The sequence below is a fragment of the Chlamydotis macqueenii genome, chromosome 1 (assembly GCF_036417535.1).
Source record: "Chlamydotis macqueenii isolate bChlMac1 chromosome 1, bChlMac1.mat, whole genome shotgun sequence".
Taxonomy (NCBI): domain Eukaryota; kingdom Metazoa; phylum Chordata; class Aves; order Otidiformes; family Otididae; genus Chlamydotis; species Chlamydotis macqueenii.
In genome coordinates this window covers 76372474-76389989 of record NC_141556.1, presented here as the reverse complement: position 1 = coordinate 76389989, position 17516 = coordinate 76372474, and the positions used below count along the sequence as shown (strand labels likewise).

The 17516-nt window shown below is 44.4% G+C and overlaps 1 protein-coding gene across 3 annotated transcripts; it reads right to left on the bottom strand.

The window, feature by feature from the left end:
• Positions 1-946: 946 nt before the first annotated feature.
• LOC147602147 (uncharacterized) lies at positions 947-17356 on the bottom strand. 3 transcript variants are annotated; one of them, XM_086757493.1, is made up of 7 exons: positions 16961-17356; positions 16120-16202; positions 15363-15465; positions 4650-4786; positions 3297-3398; positions 2057-2168; positions 947-1494 (listed from the first exon to the last, which is right to left on the bottom strand). In XM_086757493.1, exons 3-7 carry the CDS (start codon positions 15399-15401, stop codon positions 1393-1395), a joined length of 492 nt encoding a protein of 163 aa, XP_086613619.1. In that variant the 5' UTR covers positions 15402-15465; positions 16120-16202; positions 16961-17356; the 3' UTR covers positions 947-1392. The 3 variants fall into 3 exon arrangements, with proteins under 3 accessions (XP_086613619.1, XP_086613637.1, XP_086613627.1); XM_086757511.1 differs by lacking the exons at positions 15363-15465; positions 16120-16202; positions 16961-17356 and adding an exon at positions 13942-14070; XM_086757501.1 differs by lacking the exons at positions 15363-15465; positions 16120-16202; positions 16961-17356 and adding an exon at positions 13344-13409.
• Between the last annotated feature and the right edge of the window lie 160 nt (positions 17357-17516).

The window sequence follows — 17516 nt, the reverse complement described above, 5'->3', positions numbered from 1 at the left end:
AATGGTTGAATGAAATATTGTAGGTTTTTTATTGGTTTTTTTTTTTTCCTTTTTTATTGTTTTTTTTTTTCCTTTGAATAATTTTTTGGGATGGGCAGTTAGGATCATAATGGGATTTGTGCACCATTCATGAAAGAGAGGAAACACATTCCTCAGCCTGGTAAGCTTGACTGGGTTTGGCATTTGTCTCCACTGAGAAAGGAGCGGATAAGATTCCTTGTCTGATTTAAAGCAGGGACTCAAACTTGAAACCAGCCTCTCAGATGAGCACTTAAATCACCAGGCCATTAAATATTGTATTTTCCTGTTTCAAAAGTGCGCTAACCGTAGTAGTCGCTTCACTAGGCAGGAAGCAGGTATCCCCTCTGCTGAGGGGAATACCCAAACCACAGAGAGGCACTTTCGTTTTCTCTCACTGAGAGAGTGTCTATGACTGTACACAGTGAAAACCAGCTTCAACAGCAAAGGGTAGGGAAGATGCACCCAGATACAGAGAATAACTTGGTACGGTTGGCTTGTGCTGTCGAGAAAAATGAAACCCAACTGTGACCTAAGAGCTGCCCGTGGGGTACGTGAGGGTGACACCTACACCATCACCATCCTGAAAGCTGTGCTTAGGTTTCCCTTAGTCATCTGTTTCCCCCTAACCACGTGCCTTCCAGAAAAAAGGCAGAAGAATATAAAATCTATTAGTAGACTTTTGAAAAGTTCTGGAAATGTAGTATTTTTTCTTGAGTGGCCCTCAAGTACCAACCTAACCAACTTGCTTGCTAGCACATCCAAACCACTCTTTTCCAATAAACTATCCTTTCATATGCTAGTTTTACTACATAAAAATCAAATAATGCTTCTCCTGCAGTCTTAGATAACAATATCGTGTCTGGTACATTTTGTTATTAATGTGTGATAGCACAATCTTGGAAAATAAAGTAGATAACACTGCAAAACATTTGAAGCAACAATTTAATTTTTAAAAAGTATCATGGTTTTAATCTTTTCTATTGCTTTTACAGTGTTAAAATTTAAAGGATGTCCAGCATGCCTTCAGTCTCCCCCACATCCGGAATCTCTTTAAGAAACTCGTTTGTATGAAATAGACACTTTATATTGCATTAAAACAAACACACAAAAAAAAGACAGACTTTCTAATCGCCTGGAGTCACATTTCAAAACTAGCAAGTCAGGCAGTTATCCAGCAACAACCTCCTTATTTTAAACATTTTTCTTTTTAAAAAAAGGTATGAAACAGCAGTGACCCAGCACTAGCCTAGGTTTTAAATATAAAAGAGATTTTTATCAGTGTAAATTTGAAAAACAAACCAGCTGCCACCACCTGGGTGTTAATGATATTGGTCAGAGTCCAGCAATGACCTCCTATTGTCATTCTCTGTGTTAATTCCGCAGTCCATAATTCATGGCCCACCAAAAGACAACAACAAGCAAGGCCGCGGGCACCAGCTTCTGGCAGACCCACCTGAAAGGCAGCTTGCAAATCTGCGGGAAGAAAAGGGAAGGCGATTAGAAAGAAGGAAAAGGAAAAAGATGGTGCAGGAAAGCGAACAAGCGCGCCTGCCTGCGAGGTCAGTGTGAACTGGAGGGTACAGCCCAGTTCCGCCGCAGAAACACGTCTCGGGGTCCAGCTTTGCTGGTGGCTACTGCGACTGCTGCAGTGGCGGGGTCGTATCCAGCCTCTAAAATAATCCTCCTCTCTTCGCCGGGGTGAACACAGGGTAAACCACCGCCAGCAGTGGGCCTGCTGATCTCCCCTGGAGTAGACCCCTACAGCGGCAGACACCTTCCCGCTGCATGGAGCCCTCCTGAGTTGTCTGGGACCTGGGCAGCTATTTGCAGGCGTTTGGCATATTCTGCCCATAAAGCAGAAACATCAGCCTAATCAGAAAAAAAACAGGGCACTGGGGGGACACCAACAAACTAAGGAATAAACCCAAACCTTGAGCTGCATTATACGCTTTACTCGTTGACACTTACATGGGAGTTAGGTGTTGCTGTTACCTACTTGTCAACAAAAAGGTGGGAGAAAAGGGAGAGAGCGTACCCAGCTTCCATAACCAATGATCCTCTTTGTCCAGTTATTGTTCAAAATATTTCCAAAGCTTCTTATAACACTTTTAATAATATTCCATGTCTGGAAAACACTGATAGCAACCCTGATGATTTAAACAAAAAACAAAACAAAACAAACCATAAAAATAAAAAAAGGCATGGGGCTAGAAAAATTATTCTAAAAATTGGCAAATAAAATACCAAGATTTAGATAACTACAAAAAGAAACCCAAAACTCCAGTATGTTCCTTCCTAAAAGTCTACATGTACATGTATATTTCTCTAAATACTTGGGAAGAAGACCTGGCAACTTAGTAAGTCTTTGAGAGCTAAAGATAGTTCGGTTTCAGAATTAACTGATCGCTAACATCACACAAAGAAACATGCAGCAGAGCTCCTGGGCGGCAGTCTTGTGCCTTTGTTCGTGTTTCAAACTTGGAACAGCGCAACCCAAGGAGCGCTGGTGATCTCTAATGAATCAGAGCTCGGGGCAGCAATACAGGACTGACACAGCAATCCCACAGAGTCTCTCTGCAGCATGAGTCCAGCTTTACTGAGGCAGAAGATGCCTGACTATACGCTGTGTCCAGGAACACAGGTGTAATTGAATTGCATTCTCTAGGTCTGCAATAAGTGACCGTCCTCTCCGTGAAGCAAGGAGAGGAGAGGTAGAAGCGCATGTGACTACTTGGAGGTTCAGATACAGATGATGTATCTCAGGTTAGGACGTTCCTGCATGTCAGTTCATCTGCAGTTAATAACTACCCATGACAACCCCTTCAGCTCACAGCAGACAAAAGGCAATTCCAACTACTCCAGCCATACCGTATTGTACATGCATGGGTTGGTTATTTGACATGCGGTAACATGTTAATCCCTGAAGCATCACACTAACTAGGCTGCAGACCTCTCATCGCTCAGTTGTGCTGTCTAACCTAGAAAACTACTGTGCTGCTGTGAAATTTTAAATACCAAGAAACTGTTTAAGTCTTTTGACTGTAAATGGCTGTAGTTTGTGGAAACAATTTACATTATAAAGCTCTTCCTTGTAAAACAAGCTGCAGTATCTCTTTTGGTTTTTTAGGTTCTGTATGAAGCAGCAGTAGTAGCAATAAAATTTTTACTTTGTGTACAGAAACATTATTGTCCATCTAACAAAACATTTCTGTTTATCTATCCTACATGGTTTTTAAAAGGATCTGAAGACTGGCAGTGCATGTAAGGTAACTTACCCCTGTCCCAGGTGAAGCAGTGTATCTTCAAACTTCCTGTCGTATGTCCTGTTAAATTCATCCCCGATGAGTGCCAGCTGATGGCCAACCTGGGTGGCTGAGCTGTAAGGTGTTCGGGATGTGCGTGTTAGAGGAAAATACTGCAACAGCAGTTCTCTGAAAAGCACTCTGCAAATGTCAGGCACAGTTATCCCCCTAACAGCTGGACTAAGCTGGACATGTAAAAGCAAAATGTTAAGGTATTGGGGTTTTTTTTTTTCTGATATTTATGGTTTTATTGATTAGGCATCTAAAGCCCATATTTACATGCATACAGAAGTGCTTTGATGTTTTCACTAAAAGCTGTATATGTGGTACTTTTGAAAAACCATGTTGTTTTTTTAAGTGTCTGATTTCTTTCCACAAGGCAATTGAATTCTCTTTTGGGTTGGGTTTTTTTTTTTCCCCAAAATTGAAGTATTGAAACAGCCTGCATGTCAGACCTTTCAAAATATTTCATATTACATAACTGCTGGCTTTGTTGTCCAACAGCTTTACTCCAATGATTTCCAGGATGCAGTGCGGATCTCCAGCTAATGAGCGGTGCCAGGGTATGAACTGACCAAAACCTGAAGGTTCTTAGGGAGGTCCTGGGGCCTGCAGATCCTTGAACTATAATGTCTGTGGCATGTGTTGATGCCAAAAACTGGCTAAGCTTTCCTGATGAAAATTTCTATTGAGATTTAGCTTCTCTTAGACAATTGCCTTTTTTCTTTTTTTTTTTTGGTAGAAAAATAATATGACTATACATTTTTATTTTACCTTGTATTTCTGCTGAGATCTGTTTATGACATCTGCTGAACAGTAAGTGGGCTTAAGAGCTTAATTCTAGAGATCTGCTTAAAAAAACTTGGGCTTGGTTTGGTCAGTCCGACAAAAAAAAAAACAAACCACAGGAATTTTCACAGACGAGGGAAAGGCAGCCCCTGACTCTTGAACTGGAAAAAATGTATGTATGGGATTAAGAAAAACCCAAAGCAGCACTATCAGTTTGTTGTGAGAGGCGCCTAGAGAATTATGTAAAAATGGCTTCCTCAGCTGCTTGCTATAACAGGTGGGTTTCTAATGAAGAGCCACATCTGTGTCCCTGTGCAGGATAAAGAGTTACAGACATTTAATGCAGCATAATCTTGCATGATCAGCGTTAAGCACTACAGGTTATCTACACTCGCATCTATTCCATTTCCAATAGTATCCACTATGATTATTTGGCTTAGCAAAGTCTTCTTGAAAGTCTGGGGGTTTGTATTTGGGGGGGGGGGGGGGGGGGAGGAGGACAGGGAGGACAGAAGGAGTATTAATGCAGCGTGATACCTGATATTAAACTCCATTTGCTCTCTGGTGTCTGGAATTGTTTGGAGGTTACTGTAGGTTTCCTCTTCTGGTGCTCCATTGGGGTAGCTGGAGAGGACAAAGTGCCCGGGGATTCTCCTCGTTTGAGACATCTTATTCTGCAACAAGTCACGAAAGACAACTCTGTGCCTTCTTGTAATACAAGCACTTTTCAGTTCAGATGGAAGTTGTTTAAAGCACTCTTAAAGCTACTCTTTTTACTTCTCCAGTCAGAACACGACCGTTGCTAAGATAGCTATTTCGAGAGCAGTCAAAGGAAAGTTTCAGTGACCCAACAGATGTACAGCAATGCAAACATGCAGCACTTCGATGCCTGCTGCTTCACATTGGCTCAAAACAGCCTAGAAATTGGAAAATCTAGATAAATATAGCTAGAGTAGATAAGTATAGTTTCTCAGTAGTTTCACTTGGTACAAGATGCTTTCCTGTGCTGTTTGCAACGACCTGCCTGGCATTACATCACTCCAACCGATGGAGATCCCCGGGCAGCAAAGTTCTCAAAACATACAACTTGAGCAGGTTTTCCTAGGTCTTTTATTTAGGTCTGAGTTTATGCATCTTCTTCAGCAGGAGGCCGGCACCATGGAAATGACAAGCAGCTCGCCACAGAAGTAGAATATAGCAAAGATTTACACGGATTAGTAGCTTTCCAAATGGAAGAGTGGACAGTGGGAACCGCTAAAATCAACAGAGCAGCCTGCTCGTACCATGGGAAAGTTATTCACAACCAGCAGCCAGGCTCTAGCACGTAAGCACCTCATCGGAGGTGGTCCTCTTCTCAGCAAAATAAATGGCAAAAGTTAACGGCTTTCAGTGTAAGTGGGGCGTCTCTAATATTTCCAGTATTTTGATAACGCTTTCCTGAAAGCAGTAAAAAGGTTCAGTTCACCAGCAACAGAGCTTGGAGCGGAGCTGATGTTTTTGTAGCAGTTGCGATTGTTTTTATTTGGCTTATCAAGAGAAATGACATCAGAGCTGTGGACAGAGATTATTTCAAACTACACGCACGCCCCTGGGCAGGTAACACTCCTTCTGCCCCTTGGATGTTTGCTGCAGCAGAAGGTTCCGCTCGTTGTCTCGAGGGTGCCCAAAAATGAACTTAATGACAGTCTTCTGGAGATGCTCTGTTTTTATCTGGAATGGTTTTGGCCAGCTCTTTTACAATCTCCGTGCTTCCCAGCTCCATCATAACAGAACTGACCCCTTTTGTCGACAGAGTGATCTTGAACCGCAGTGAAGGGGATTTCCCCCCAGCTGGATTCCTTTCTCCTTTTAAGCATGCTCTCTGCGTGTCACATGAATAAAACTCATGTAAAATATTCTCTGAGACGGAGCTAAACCCAGCAAAAGGTGCCCGGCATGATGCTGCTTGGCAGGGATTTCTTTTGCCACGTTTCTGCAGTCCTGTAAACTCTTTTTCTTTAAGTTTTACACTTGGGATGAGGTTGGGGCCTTTGTGCCCCGAGGGAGCTTTGATCTTCTTTCAATGTTTAGATAAAATTTCCATTTTCCACAAAGCAAAATTATTAATAATTAATGCATATACATCATTGCATAAGCAAACCCACAGAAATGTGACACTAAATAAATTAAAATATACTTGGTTCTACAGAAGTGAAGGCTCCTCTTACCGATGTTTAATGTGGCTGGGGAAAAGTGTGCTACAGACTAGTTTTTGCTGGGTAGATGCTATTGTGTTTCATACGGTTTGTAGTTCAATATTCTGGGGTTTTTTCCTTCTGTTTGTAGCATTTCTGCTTTACTTGTATAGATGTTTATAATCTAGGATTTTAAATATATCCAGATTTCTGAAGAGCTGTGTAGTTTGGGCAGTGACAAAGAGGAGCTGGGGTCTGGCCTTCTGAATTTTGTTGTGACCGCTATGAGGGAGTTCTATGACCTGACTCTGTTCCTGATGGGAAAATGCCACAGTCCTTTCCAAGGAGGCACCTATGGATTTGTATGTAAGACCGGCAGAGTCGGAACATATTTTACAGGTGAGTCAAAAGGCTTATTTAATTAAGGTCATCTTTTAAAAAAGAGAGAGAGGTAGTAGTTTCAGGTGCTGTATTTACTTCAAGAGATGCCCTGTCCTGTTTTAAGCACTTCCTTTATGCGTTGCTGTATGTCCCCCTCCCCAGTCCAAACCAAAATAATGGAGAAAAGGGTAATGTCCGTAAAGGAACTTTGGGTATCCCAGCACCATATCTGATTTCCAGATACCCAGTCACCCTGAGGACTCTGTAGCTCTAAATTAGGTGCCAAGGCTCCCTATGTACCCCATAGCGAAGCTGTTCCACTTTAAATAAATCCATATTCACTGGAGCAGGTACATGAACCAACTCTTCCATTTCCTAGGGCACCATCTAGACCAGTGAGTTACCAGGTGTAGTGATGGTCAACAGCTGATCACATGCCCACATGTGCATCCCAGTTCATTTTTTGCGCAAGGTCCAATGCGACATGTATGCTATTGCAGTATGGACTGGGCGACCCAGGGCAGCTCCTGGTTTGAGAACTCCAGCAGAGCACAGGCAGGAGCTCCAAGGGGTCCTGAAGGACCATGAATGAGAAACTGGGAAAGGATAAGCAAGGTTTGGAGGATGCCAGGGATGCTGAAGTACTCACTTGGACATCCAAAGTACCAGTTCTGTGGATGCAGTTAGTCTCAGCGGACTGCACAGAGAAACAGTCAAAGCATGCAGTGTTGGACTTTTTGAGGTTAAACAACTCAACTGTATGCTCACACATGCAAAGTAAACATCTAGATATGTAGTGATATAGTCCTGCAGCCTGTGGGTACCACAGGGAGATTCAAACAAATGGAAATGTGTTAATTGTGTTTCTTCACAGCTGATAGAGTCAATAAAGGTTTCTAGTAAAACAAGTACTGTAGTGGATAAAATGTATTAAAACCCAGCATAAAAAGTCAGCTGCCTATTGCACATGTATACTAACTATTCTTAGCCTTTACACCCGTGTATTGTGAAAAAATTCTAAAAAAAGGTATTTTCTTTTTTGCTGTTTTTTTTTTTCGTTTTTTTTTTTTTTTTCATTTCTAGACTAGACACTAGTTTCATATTCACGGGGCCACACAATGGAAACGTCTATATCTGTGAGAGATGAAAACTGTGTTCTGAAAAAGACCTATAATAAGTCAAGGCACTGCAGAACTCAGACATGTAAACAAACCATACAATACCAGGACAAAAGCCCAAAGCACAACATATGCCACCTCACACCTGTTATGATAATACCTTCCTCCCACAGGCTAAAAAGAAACTGTTGTAGCTGTTGGGTCATGCTCTCCCCAACTCAGCTGCAGCCCGGTATGCTGGCCTTGCCCACCAGTTTGTCTCAATGTTCCAGTGAGGGCAATCCAACAAAGAGGGGATTTAGGATGTATTTTACGGGACAGACAGTGTTGGGGCAAAGGCAGTCTGGTAGGGCTACAGTCTTGAAGATGCACGAGATGGGTCTAATTTAGATTCAAAGCAAAGCTTAGCAATCCCCTTATTGGCAAGGAAGGAACAAATTGAGGCTGCTTACTCATTTCTGTCATCTTTTTTTTTTTTTTAAATCTAGATATGCAGGTACACATAGACACGCACGTGAAGCTGCGTTAATACGGATCTGTTTCGTTCCTCAAGTTTGGATCCACACAGAACTGGGCAAGAGGAGCGTGTATCACACACTCCGCATGCCCTCCCGGTTCTCCAAAGCAGGATGTGTTAATGTTCAACCACCCACCTCACGCTTTCTTTCCTTCTCTCATTTATACAGAAAGAAAAGGCAAACTGATTTTGGTCCTATGCGTGGAATGGCTGGTTGTTTAGAGAGCAGTGACCACAACCGAGTCGTCACAACGCCTCTGACGAGGGGGCAGCAGGATCCCATGACAAGGATGGTTTCCAAACTAGCAACCAGATCTAAAAGCTCATGCTTCTCTGTAAGGCTTTGACCAAGCAAACGAAAGGCTTTGTTTCAATGGTGAAATACCTTCAGCAGGATAAATAATGTATTTCAAGTTAAATATATACTTAATGTTTTGCTGAATAGAGGCCTAGATCCAAATTTAAAAAACCCAGCCTTCTAAATGCCAAATTATACGATGGAAATTATGGCTTTTTATGAACACAATTAAGATGCAATAATGAAGCATCTTTGGTAGAAAGAGTATGTTGATGTTGTCTTTACTTTGCATAGTCAGTTTTTTGTTTGTGTCTTTTTTTACCTAGCAAAAGGGAACAGAAAAATATTCTTGAAAAAGCAATGTGTCGCTAAACCAAGTATGCTGGCAGATGAGTTGGGGAAAACGAAAGCGTATGAAATTTACTTGTAGTCAGTTTGATTAGACTTGCTGTGGTAGTACTAGAAGACAGGCATAATGATACTTCAGTATAATGCACTGAATGCATTAATTATACTTTATGTATTTCGTTACTTATCTGTAGTATAATGTATGTGCACTTTATATCTTACGCATACAATCTTATGTATTTTGTGCAGACATGACACGGTGAAGCTATCAATAATTCCAGTATGCGATTTAGTACGTTTTAAAGCTGGTTATGAGAGTAGAAAACTACTACGGATAATCTAATTCCAGTGTTCGGGCTCAAAATTCCCAGCACCTACCTACATAAATATGGATTGCCAGACAGGACCCTCGTCCTTTACCCCCAAGGTATCAAGGCATATCTCAAACTGCTTCAGATTCTACCAGCTGCCCATGCAAACTAAATTTAAATGAAAAACAAATAGAGGCTTGGTTGTTTGCATATATACCTCCAATCCATAGCCGACTCTTTCAAAACATGACATCATCCTCGCTGTTGCAAATACAAATCTCGATGCCGTTTTACAAGGACAACTCTTTGATAAAATGACCAAAGATTAAGAGCTACTTAAGGTTACAGAGAAACAGGGATATTGGACACTTGGGCTGGTGTAGCAAGGAAGAATATGCTCTTTAACAGCCGAGGTGGATTTTTGTTTTGTTTTGTTTTGTTTTGTTTTTTTAAGTCCTAGGCTCTCCTATGACCCCTGTCAGATTAGCAGTGGTTGCCCTCGGCTATTGACCCTCCCTCCTCCCTTGCAAGTCAGAAGCCATAAGCCACCGGCAGCACACAGGCGCTGGGAACCGCAGCCGGTGCTACAGGACATCACTGCCCCTTCCCTTGTCAAGACACCTGGCCTTCCACAAGCTTGCCTCCAGAACCACCACAGTTCGCAGCAAAACATCCCCAGGTAGCCATCAGCAACCTCAGTTTGTCTTAAAAAGAGGAGAGGTTAAGTCATCGTTACTTGTTTTTGAATAGTGCGGGTTAGTTAACCCAGGTTGCTGGATTAACTCTTGCATCGGTATCAGGTCAAGGAGCAAAGATAAATTAATTCTTTGTCTCATAGTGTGTTCCCAGTCAGCTTACCGTCAGTGACCTTGGAGACTGTTTACGCATAAACACTTCTTAATATTGCCTCAAACAGGTATTAAAGGCACACTTCTGTAAATCTAAAAAATACCCGCTTTACTTCTTACCTTTTATTTCATTTACGTTTTTATGCTCAGTAAGTCAATATGAGAACATGCCTTCCCTGGGAACTTAACGTAGGCTCTCTTACCTCAAAACACGATGGGAATTAAGAATTTTATTATATTAAAAAATTTTTAAAATTATTCCTTAAGCAAGTCCCGTGACCTCGGCAGTGAAAGAAATGTGTACAGCAGACTTTAAACAGAGGAAACCTTTTGAAGTAAAGAGCTTGCACAGGTATTTTCTATTTCAGACTCTGTTGAAAATGTTTAAGGGGCCCTGACTGAAACTCTGAGTCAAGACTTCGAGAATCTCTCGAGATTTTTATGCATCATCAGCATTTGCATGTTATCTGTCAGAGTACTCAGAAAGCACCAGTGACATCTGACACTGTGACATCTCATATATGACTGTAGAGAACAACAAGAGGTCTCCACCTTAAAAAGCAGATAGTACAGTAATGTCCACATTAGCAAGCCATGATTTGATAAGCCTACAAAGTATCATTTTCCTTGAAGGGTGTACAGATTCCTTCAGTGCTCACGAGCCTTTTTCAACGGCTTGTAAATACTCAGAAAAAAAATGAGGGGATTCTGCTTTTATTACTAGGAAAACATCAAATTCCCAAGAAGTTTTATGGGAAGAACTAAGAATATTGATGAGAAAGGTATATTGATACCAAACTGAAATTAACCATTTCTATTTAAAGAAAAAACTCAAGGCTTTTTCTGACACACTCAGATTTTTTGTTTTGTGACAGGACCCTGTATCTCTGGGTTGCCATCTTTGTTCTAATTGTTCACAAAGAGTTAAGGTTTAAATTAAGTCAGAAAGCTTCTACTCTAACATTTACATTTCCTTTTCAAAACATCTTCTGCCCTTTGCACTTCTCAGTCTCACCAAAAGGTCAAGATTCTTTTATAAGAAAGAAGAATTTATTTAAGGTTGCTACTTGAATTGCATGGCCAAGTTGTGGGAGGTAAGTAATGACAATGTATATAGTTCAATAATCCATGAATGAACCATAAAGCTATGGAAAATGTTTCTTTGTTCACATTTATTCTAAAATTGCATAGCTTAGTTTTTTTCTATTTTTGAAAGCTCCTGAAATAAGTGATGCAGATAGAAAAGTTGTTATTGGTAGTCAGAAAAGTTCACACAATGCTCATAATTATAAATACAGTTACATAATAAAATGGGAATACTTCAATCTAACATTAACATCTCTTTGATCAAATTGAAAAAAAAAAAAATAAAAAATAAAAAATGATGTACTTAAGAGACCTTGTTCTACCATCCCATCTACTTCAAAGCTGAAGTACCTGCAATGAGCCTGCTGGCACCCTCAGCAAGCAGATCACGGAATTCATGCCTTGATATTAAATTCGAGATTAAAAGATGCTGATCACCAAGGTCATAATCTATACAAACACTTGGGCAGATGCTTAGCTTCAACGGACCAAATAATATTGTTACTTTAAACACAATCATTCACATTCTTAAAACGCTGGAACATTTCGGATGGCTATGGGCCGACGTTTCCCTTCACTTAGTCCCCCTTAGCGCTGCACAAGCGCAGCACACGCGCTGTCAGGTATTGCCACCTCACACCTGCATCCCGTCCCACTTAACAGGGACACTGTATTGGACTTGTGGTCAGAAAACTCAGCATCTTCTATGACTTTTGGTGGTCTTCTCCTACAGGTGCCTCTGAAATCCCACTTACTGCTGCCAGATTGGGAAGATGAGAGCAACTTTTGATTTGCAGGTACGGTGTAACTGTAAGTCTAAGAACTCAAATTTAACTCGCTATTTATACTGTTCTGCACATCAGCAAAAAGAATTAAAATGCCACGTGGTTCTCAGTTTTACTTAGGCTTCCTGTATTGGTAAAATGCTGATAGTAACAGTGTTACTGCAATAAAATGACTATGACTATGATTTTAAATCCTAGTTCACCTACAATAAGTTAGTGGTATTTTTACATAATAAAATTACCAAGTTACCATTGTAAGGTATATTCCACACATCTTGCAGACAGCGTGACTAATAATAAAAATAGATCAAATGTATAAAATGTATAAAACTGACTGTGAAGAGCAAACGAAGAAGGTTTTATGCACAGGAGTCATCTTGCCCTGATACAGCACTGTATTTCTTCAAACGTAATGTGTTCTTCACTCATTTGCTTTTTGTAGATTTGTAGCCCTTACTCATATAAATTTTAATTTCAGTATTTGGCTTCCTAGTTTCATTTCAGATCCATACTGCATTAGGAGGGGGTTTACTACTCCCTTCGGTAACCCCAGGATCGAGCTCACAGCTGGTATCCTGCTCCCACCAGCTCTTGCTTTGGCTAGCAGGCTGTTACCCTGCAGGAGCAGAGTTTTTTCTTAGTCCTCTCTCTATAGTCTTAGGGGCAATGGCCTATTGATACAAAAATCCTTAAAAAGAGCTACCACAGGACACCTACCGACCAGCTGAAACAGGAAATTTTCTTAAACTTCTCCTTTCAGAGAGACAGGGTCTCTACAGCAGTGATGTTTTGAGATCAGAAGAGATCAATCACCTTGAACAAACATTGGTTTTCGTCTTTGTTATCCTCAGTTCTAACTCCCATTCAACTGACATGCATTAAATGGAAAAAAAAAAAAAAAAAGAAATAAAGAAAAAAAAATCACAATCCCACGATACATTAACTCAAAATAACTTTGTCCATGTACCTGCGAGAGAAAATTATAATGGAGACCATTGTGTCTTCTTGTTATAGAAAAGTCTTTCTGCTACAGCCTGGAGAAGCAGACCCAGGCTAACACTCGCTTTGCAATTTAAACACCTAGAAACCTGCTTAATCACAGAACTCACCGCGCTCCTGTCATCACTTCTGGTGAAATGACTTAAACGTTACCGAGCATCTACCGCCGCGCCGATTTCTTTACCCGTCTCTGCTGTGGCACACCATTCTTGGTACCAGCAGCGTTGTTGTAAACGTACACAGAGACAGAAAACGCGTTCTTCGGGAAGACCGAAAAATGTGTATCGGTGGCACATTTCGCTAAACACCTTAGACTTTATTTTGAGGGCTTATTTCCTGCTTTGCTAAGAGTGAAAGTACACGTACTCCGCTCCTCATTTGCTTAAAGGACACCAGTTGAGTACAAGGCACTCGGGACCCCGCAGCATCCTTGCGAAGGGCACACGCGTGCCTCCCGCAGACTGAGCAGCCGGGACGGGTCTCTCCCCGCCGAGCGGGGGGGATTGGGGGGGAGGGGAGGGGTTGCGGGCTCAGAGCCCCGGGCACGGCGCTGCCTGCAGCCGGCGGCTCCGGCCGGTCGCTCCGTTCCAGCTCTGCACCCCCGCATGGCGGCGTTTTTAAACGACACCGATCCCCCTCCCCGAGCCCAGCGGCGGCGCCAGACCCGCCGGAGGCGGATAGGGGCCGGTTGCCCCTGGAAACTTTCTGGGACGCCCCCCCCCCCCCCCACCTCCCCGGGATGGGTTTTTTTCCCCCCTCCACCTCAGCGCGGGGCCGGGCGCGCAGGTGAGGCGGCGGATCCCGGCACCGCCGGCCTCCCGCAGCCCCCCGCACCGTCCCGGGGCCGCGGTCTGGGTCTGCCCGGCAGAGCCCGGCCGGATTCCCCTCGCTCCTCCCTGCCCGCCTCAAGGCACGGAGCCGCCGCGCCGCGCCGCCCCTCTCCCGCCGGGACCCCGCCGCTCACCTCGGCTGGGCTCGGCTCGGCTCGGCTCGGCTCGGCGCCCCGCGCTGGAAGCCACCGCCGCCCCGCGGGCACACAGGCGGCCGTCAGGAGAGGGTGAAGGAGTGGGGGTCCCCGCGCCCCCCGCCCCGCCCCGGCCCCGCCGCGCCACCGCGCCGGCCACTCACCGCGGCGTCACGCGCAGACCGCCCCTCTTGTCCGCCCCGCCCCGCCCCGCCCCGCCCCGCCGGGGACACCCACCGCCCCCCTCCCCCCCGCGCTGACGCGGGCCCGGTGGCCGCTGCCGGCGGGAGGAGAAGTGGCCCGGGGACGAGGGGGAGCGGGGCCGTGCCGCCCCCACCCCCACGCCGGGGCCGAGCTGGCGGGGCGCCCAGGTGGAGGCGGCGAGGCCGGGCGACCCCGCGGCGGGACACCAGCCCACCGTGACGGGTGAGATGGCCCCCGCCGTGGTGACCGGACCTGACAGGACACTGGCCAGCACGGCGTGGGCTTCGCGGGTGGCGCGACCGGGCCCTGCCGTCCCCCTCCTGCCAAAGGACCCCTTTTCCAAACGCCCTCCCCTGTCAGCGAGTGGGCCCGTGGGGTTTTTTGTTCAGCACCCTGACTGTGCTGGAGCCCACCCTGGTTGTGGGCTTCAGCGTGGTTTTCGTTTTGGTGGCAGAGATCAGCGCGGCTCAAGAATCCCTTTGGGCTCCAGTATGCATTTTTTGTTTTAAAGATAGACTCTTTAAAATGTTGGAAACGCTCTGGGATTGTTCGCTTTTGAACAGGGGGGAGCAGCCTTTCCTCTGAAGACCTCTCGGCCTCTTCAGCAACTTGAGATTCGCATCCGTCCCCAACTGGAGGACCAAGGGTGCCAGGCAGAAAGCAGGAGAAGCCCGGGCAGCGCAGAGTTACTGAGGGGTTAAAGAGAGGGACACCGACTGAAACCCTACCGACCTCTTCCCCAAAAGGTTTATCGAGGTCATGGGACTCCCAGTGTTTTTCTTTTGTGCTGTTGATAACAGCGTGGTGACTGACTCCCTATCAGCCATCACTAGAGAGCAGTTTACTGCAGCAGAGCTTTAAAGAGCTAAAAAACCCCTATTGCTCCGCACTTTATTGTCATGTCAAACAGGAGACTTTATCTGGTAATGCTTGAGGGCGGACTTTGCCCTCCGTTTATAGTGTGATTTCATCTCTGGGTGAGTGAAGGTAAACACCAGCAGAAGCAGAGCAGTGGCACAGATACAGCACTCCACCTGCAGCCGGGACGTCCGTAGGCTTTCGCCGCTTAGTTTTAAAATGTAGAAAAGGACTGGTGTGCGTGTGTATACACTCACACATAAAACCACTCCTTTTTTTTGCACTATGTGTGATAATCCTCCGTGTAACATGGATGTTTTTCTCTCATCTTCCCAGCTCCATACAGGAGGTTTACTCACCTGTAAAATGAACGTGATCGTGCTCATCTTCCAGCTCATGCAAGGACCGTGTTGTGAGGATGGTGTTTACATTTGCACACGCAATACGGCAGACGAAAATTGCCTCGAAAGTACAATATAATAAAAGGGAAATTAACCTCAGCAATATCACTTCTTGCCGAGACTTTGTCCTATCTATCAGTTCTGATATTTCAATTTTCATATTTACTTTGCTTCAAATCAACAAATAGTTCCCCTCCCGAAACCAGGCTTAATTTTGCCTGATACAGGTAATCTTTCTTAATTCAGTGACTTGACTCAAGCTTAAAATAAAATACGCAAATGTCATCGTAGGAGTGATTTCTGTTGCAAAGATAGCACGCCGATGCTGCTACAGCATTTCCTGATACAATAATAGCAAGCATTACTGAGCCGCTCTCAAGTTCTCCCTGACTTCCCTTGTTGGAACAATAACATTACAAAGTGGAGACACGTTAATATTAAAAACTAGAGCATCTATTATTAGCTGTGATGTAATACCGTGGAACTATAACTTTGATTAAGGACTGCTGAATTAAGCTAAAAGACTCTTAGATTAAAAAAAATAACCCTCAAACGGCTGTTTCTGTCCTTAATGAATTATTTAATACATTTTAAAAGTGGTAACTTTTGCAGCTTTCCCCTGAGGTAATGTGGATGCAGGGACAAAAAAAGGATTGACAGCAAGGAGAAGATTCAGGTTGACTTTTCTTGCTGCCAGCTGTCACAGGAGACGTACCTTCCTGGTTGAATAGCCAGCTGTGAAGGCTGCTCCACACTCTCTTCTGCTGCCAGAGGTATTGTGGCGCCCGGAAATTTCCACTGCACGTGACCAAAGGAAGACAAACAGCATTTTGTGGCTACTTTTGTAGTTAAACTGGGGAATATTTAATAGCTCCAGTTATATTAATTATTAAATTTAACTGTTTATTTGTAGTTGCATCCTTGAAACTGAGCCTATTACCATAGGATGACCTAGTAAATCATAAAGCATATTTATCATATTCATATTTGGAGAATTAAGGCTTTTGGGGAATATACAGTTACTTGCTGTATGCCAACACACTGCCAATTCCTTATGTCAGCTATTGTCTCAGCAGATTTATTTTTTTAATACGTCATTTGTCTTACAGGATGAATAATTCACTTTACCTTTATTTTTTCCTCAGAGACTCTTCAAATCTCTGGAGTTCATTATGTAATACCTTATTGTTCTGTATTGAGCTTACCACAAAATGTCAGAAACCTTAACATATGTCAGGTGTCTTAACAGATTTTGGGAAGAATTTTGTATGTGTAAATCAGGATTCTACACAGGCACTAATGCCGTAACTTCTTAAGTACTATTTCTGTCACTCAGTTTTCACTGTGAATTACAGTTGTTGATCATTTGGGGGAAAATTGGCACGCTTTCTTGGAGCAGTTATCAATAATAATAAAAAAAGACATTCCTACAGCCATATGGTGATGAAACTCTTAGCACCCTCTGTGCTCAAGCAGGGAATTGAGCTTTGCCATCTGAGTGACCTGCGGTTTTTTAGGTATCTGAGAACATCTAGGGCATGTTTTGTCATGCTGACCTTCTGCAAAGCTCCGTTTACTCATGATCCGGTGTTTGTCAGGGACGTTTTTCCTGAGGATGGGGCAAGTCCAGGACACAGCAGCTTAAGGTCAAAACGGCCCCAGGCACCGTGCATGATGCCGAGAGAGCTGGGCAGGTTTCAGGGCCCTCCCGTTAGGCTCGCAGCATGAGCATGGAAAAGGACGGGCGTGGTCAGGGCCTGCCACAGGGTCCAAAGGAAACGGATCCCTTCCCCTTCGGGGCCCTGTGCTGGGCCCCAGCCTCGCCAGGCAGCCTCCGCACCGCTCCTCCCTCGTAGCGCGGCTACCGCGAGTTTGGGCTGACGGGGCTGTCACTTCTGAATAGCGAAACGCACCGCAGGTCCCCCTGTTCAGGGGACAAGATGGCCGCCGGCCGCGCCCGCCATGGCGCGCGGGGCGGGGCCGCCGGGCATGCCCCTGGCAACCGAGCTACCCCCTCCGCCTCCACCGCTCCGGAAGTCCCGCCTACGACGCGTCGCGGTTGCTAGGGAGCGGCGCCGGAAGGGGCGGGGGTGGGGGGGTGCTAGCGGCGGC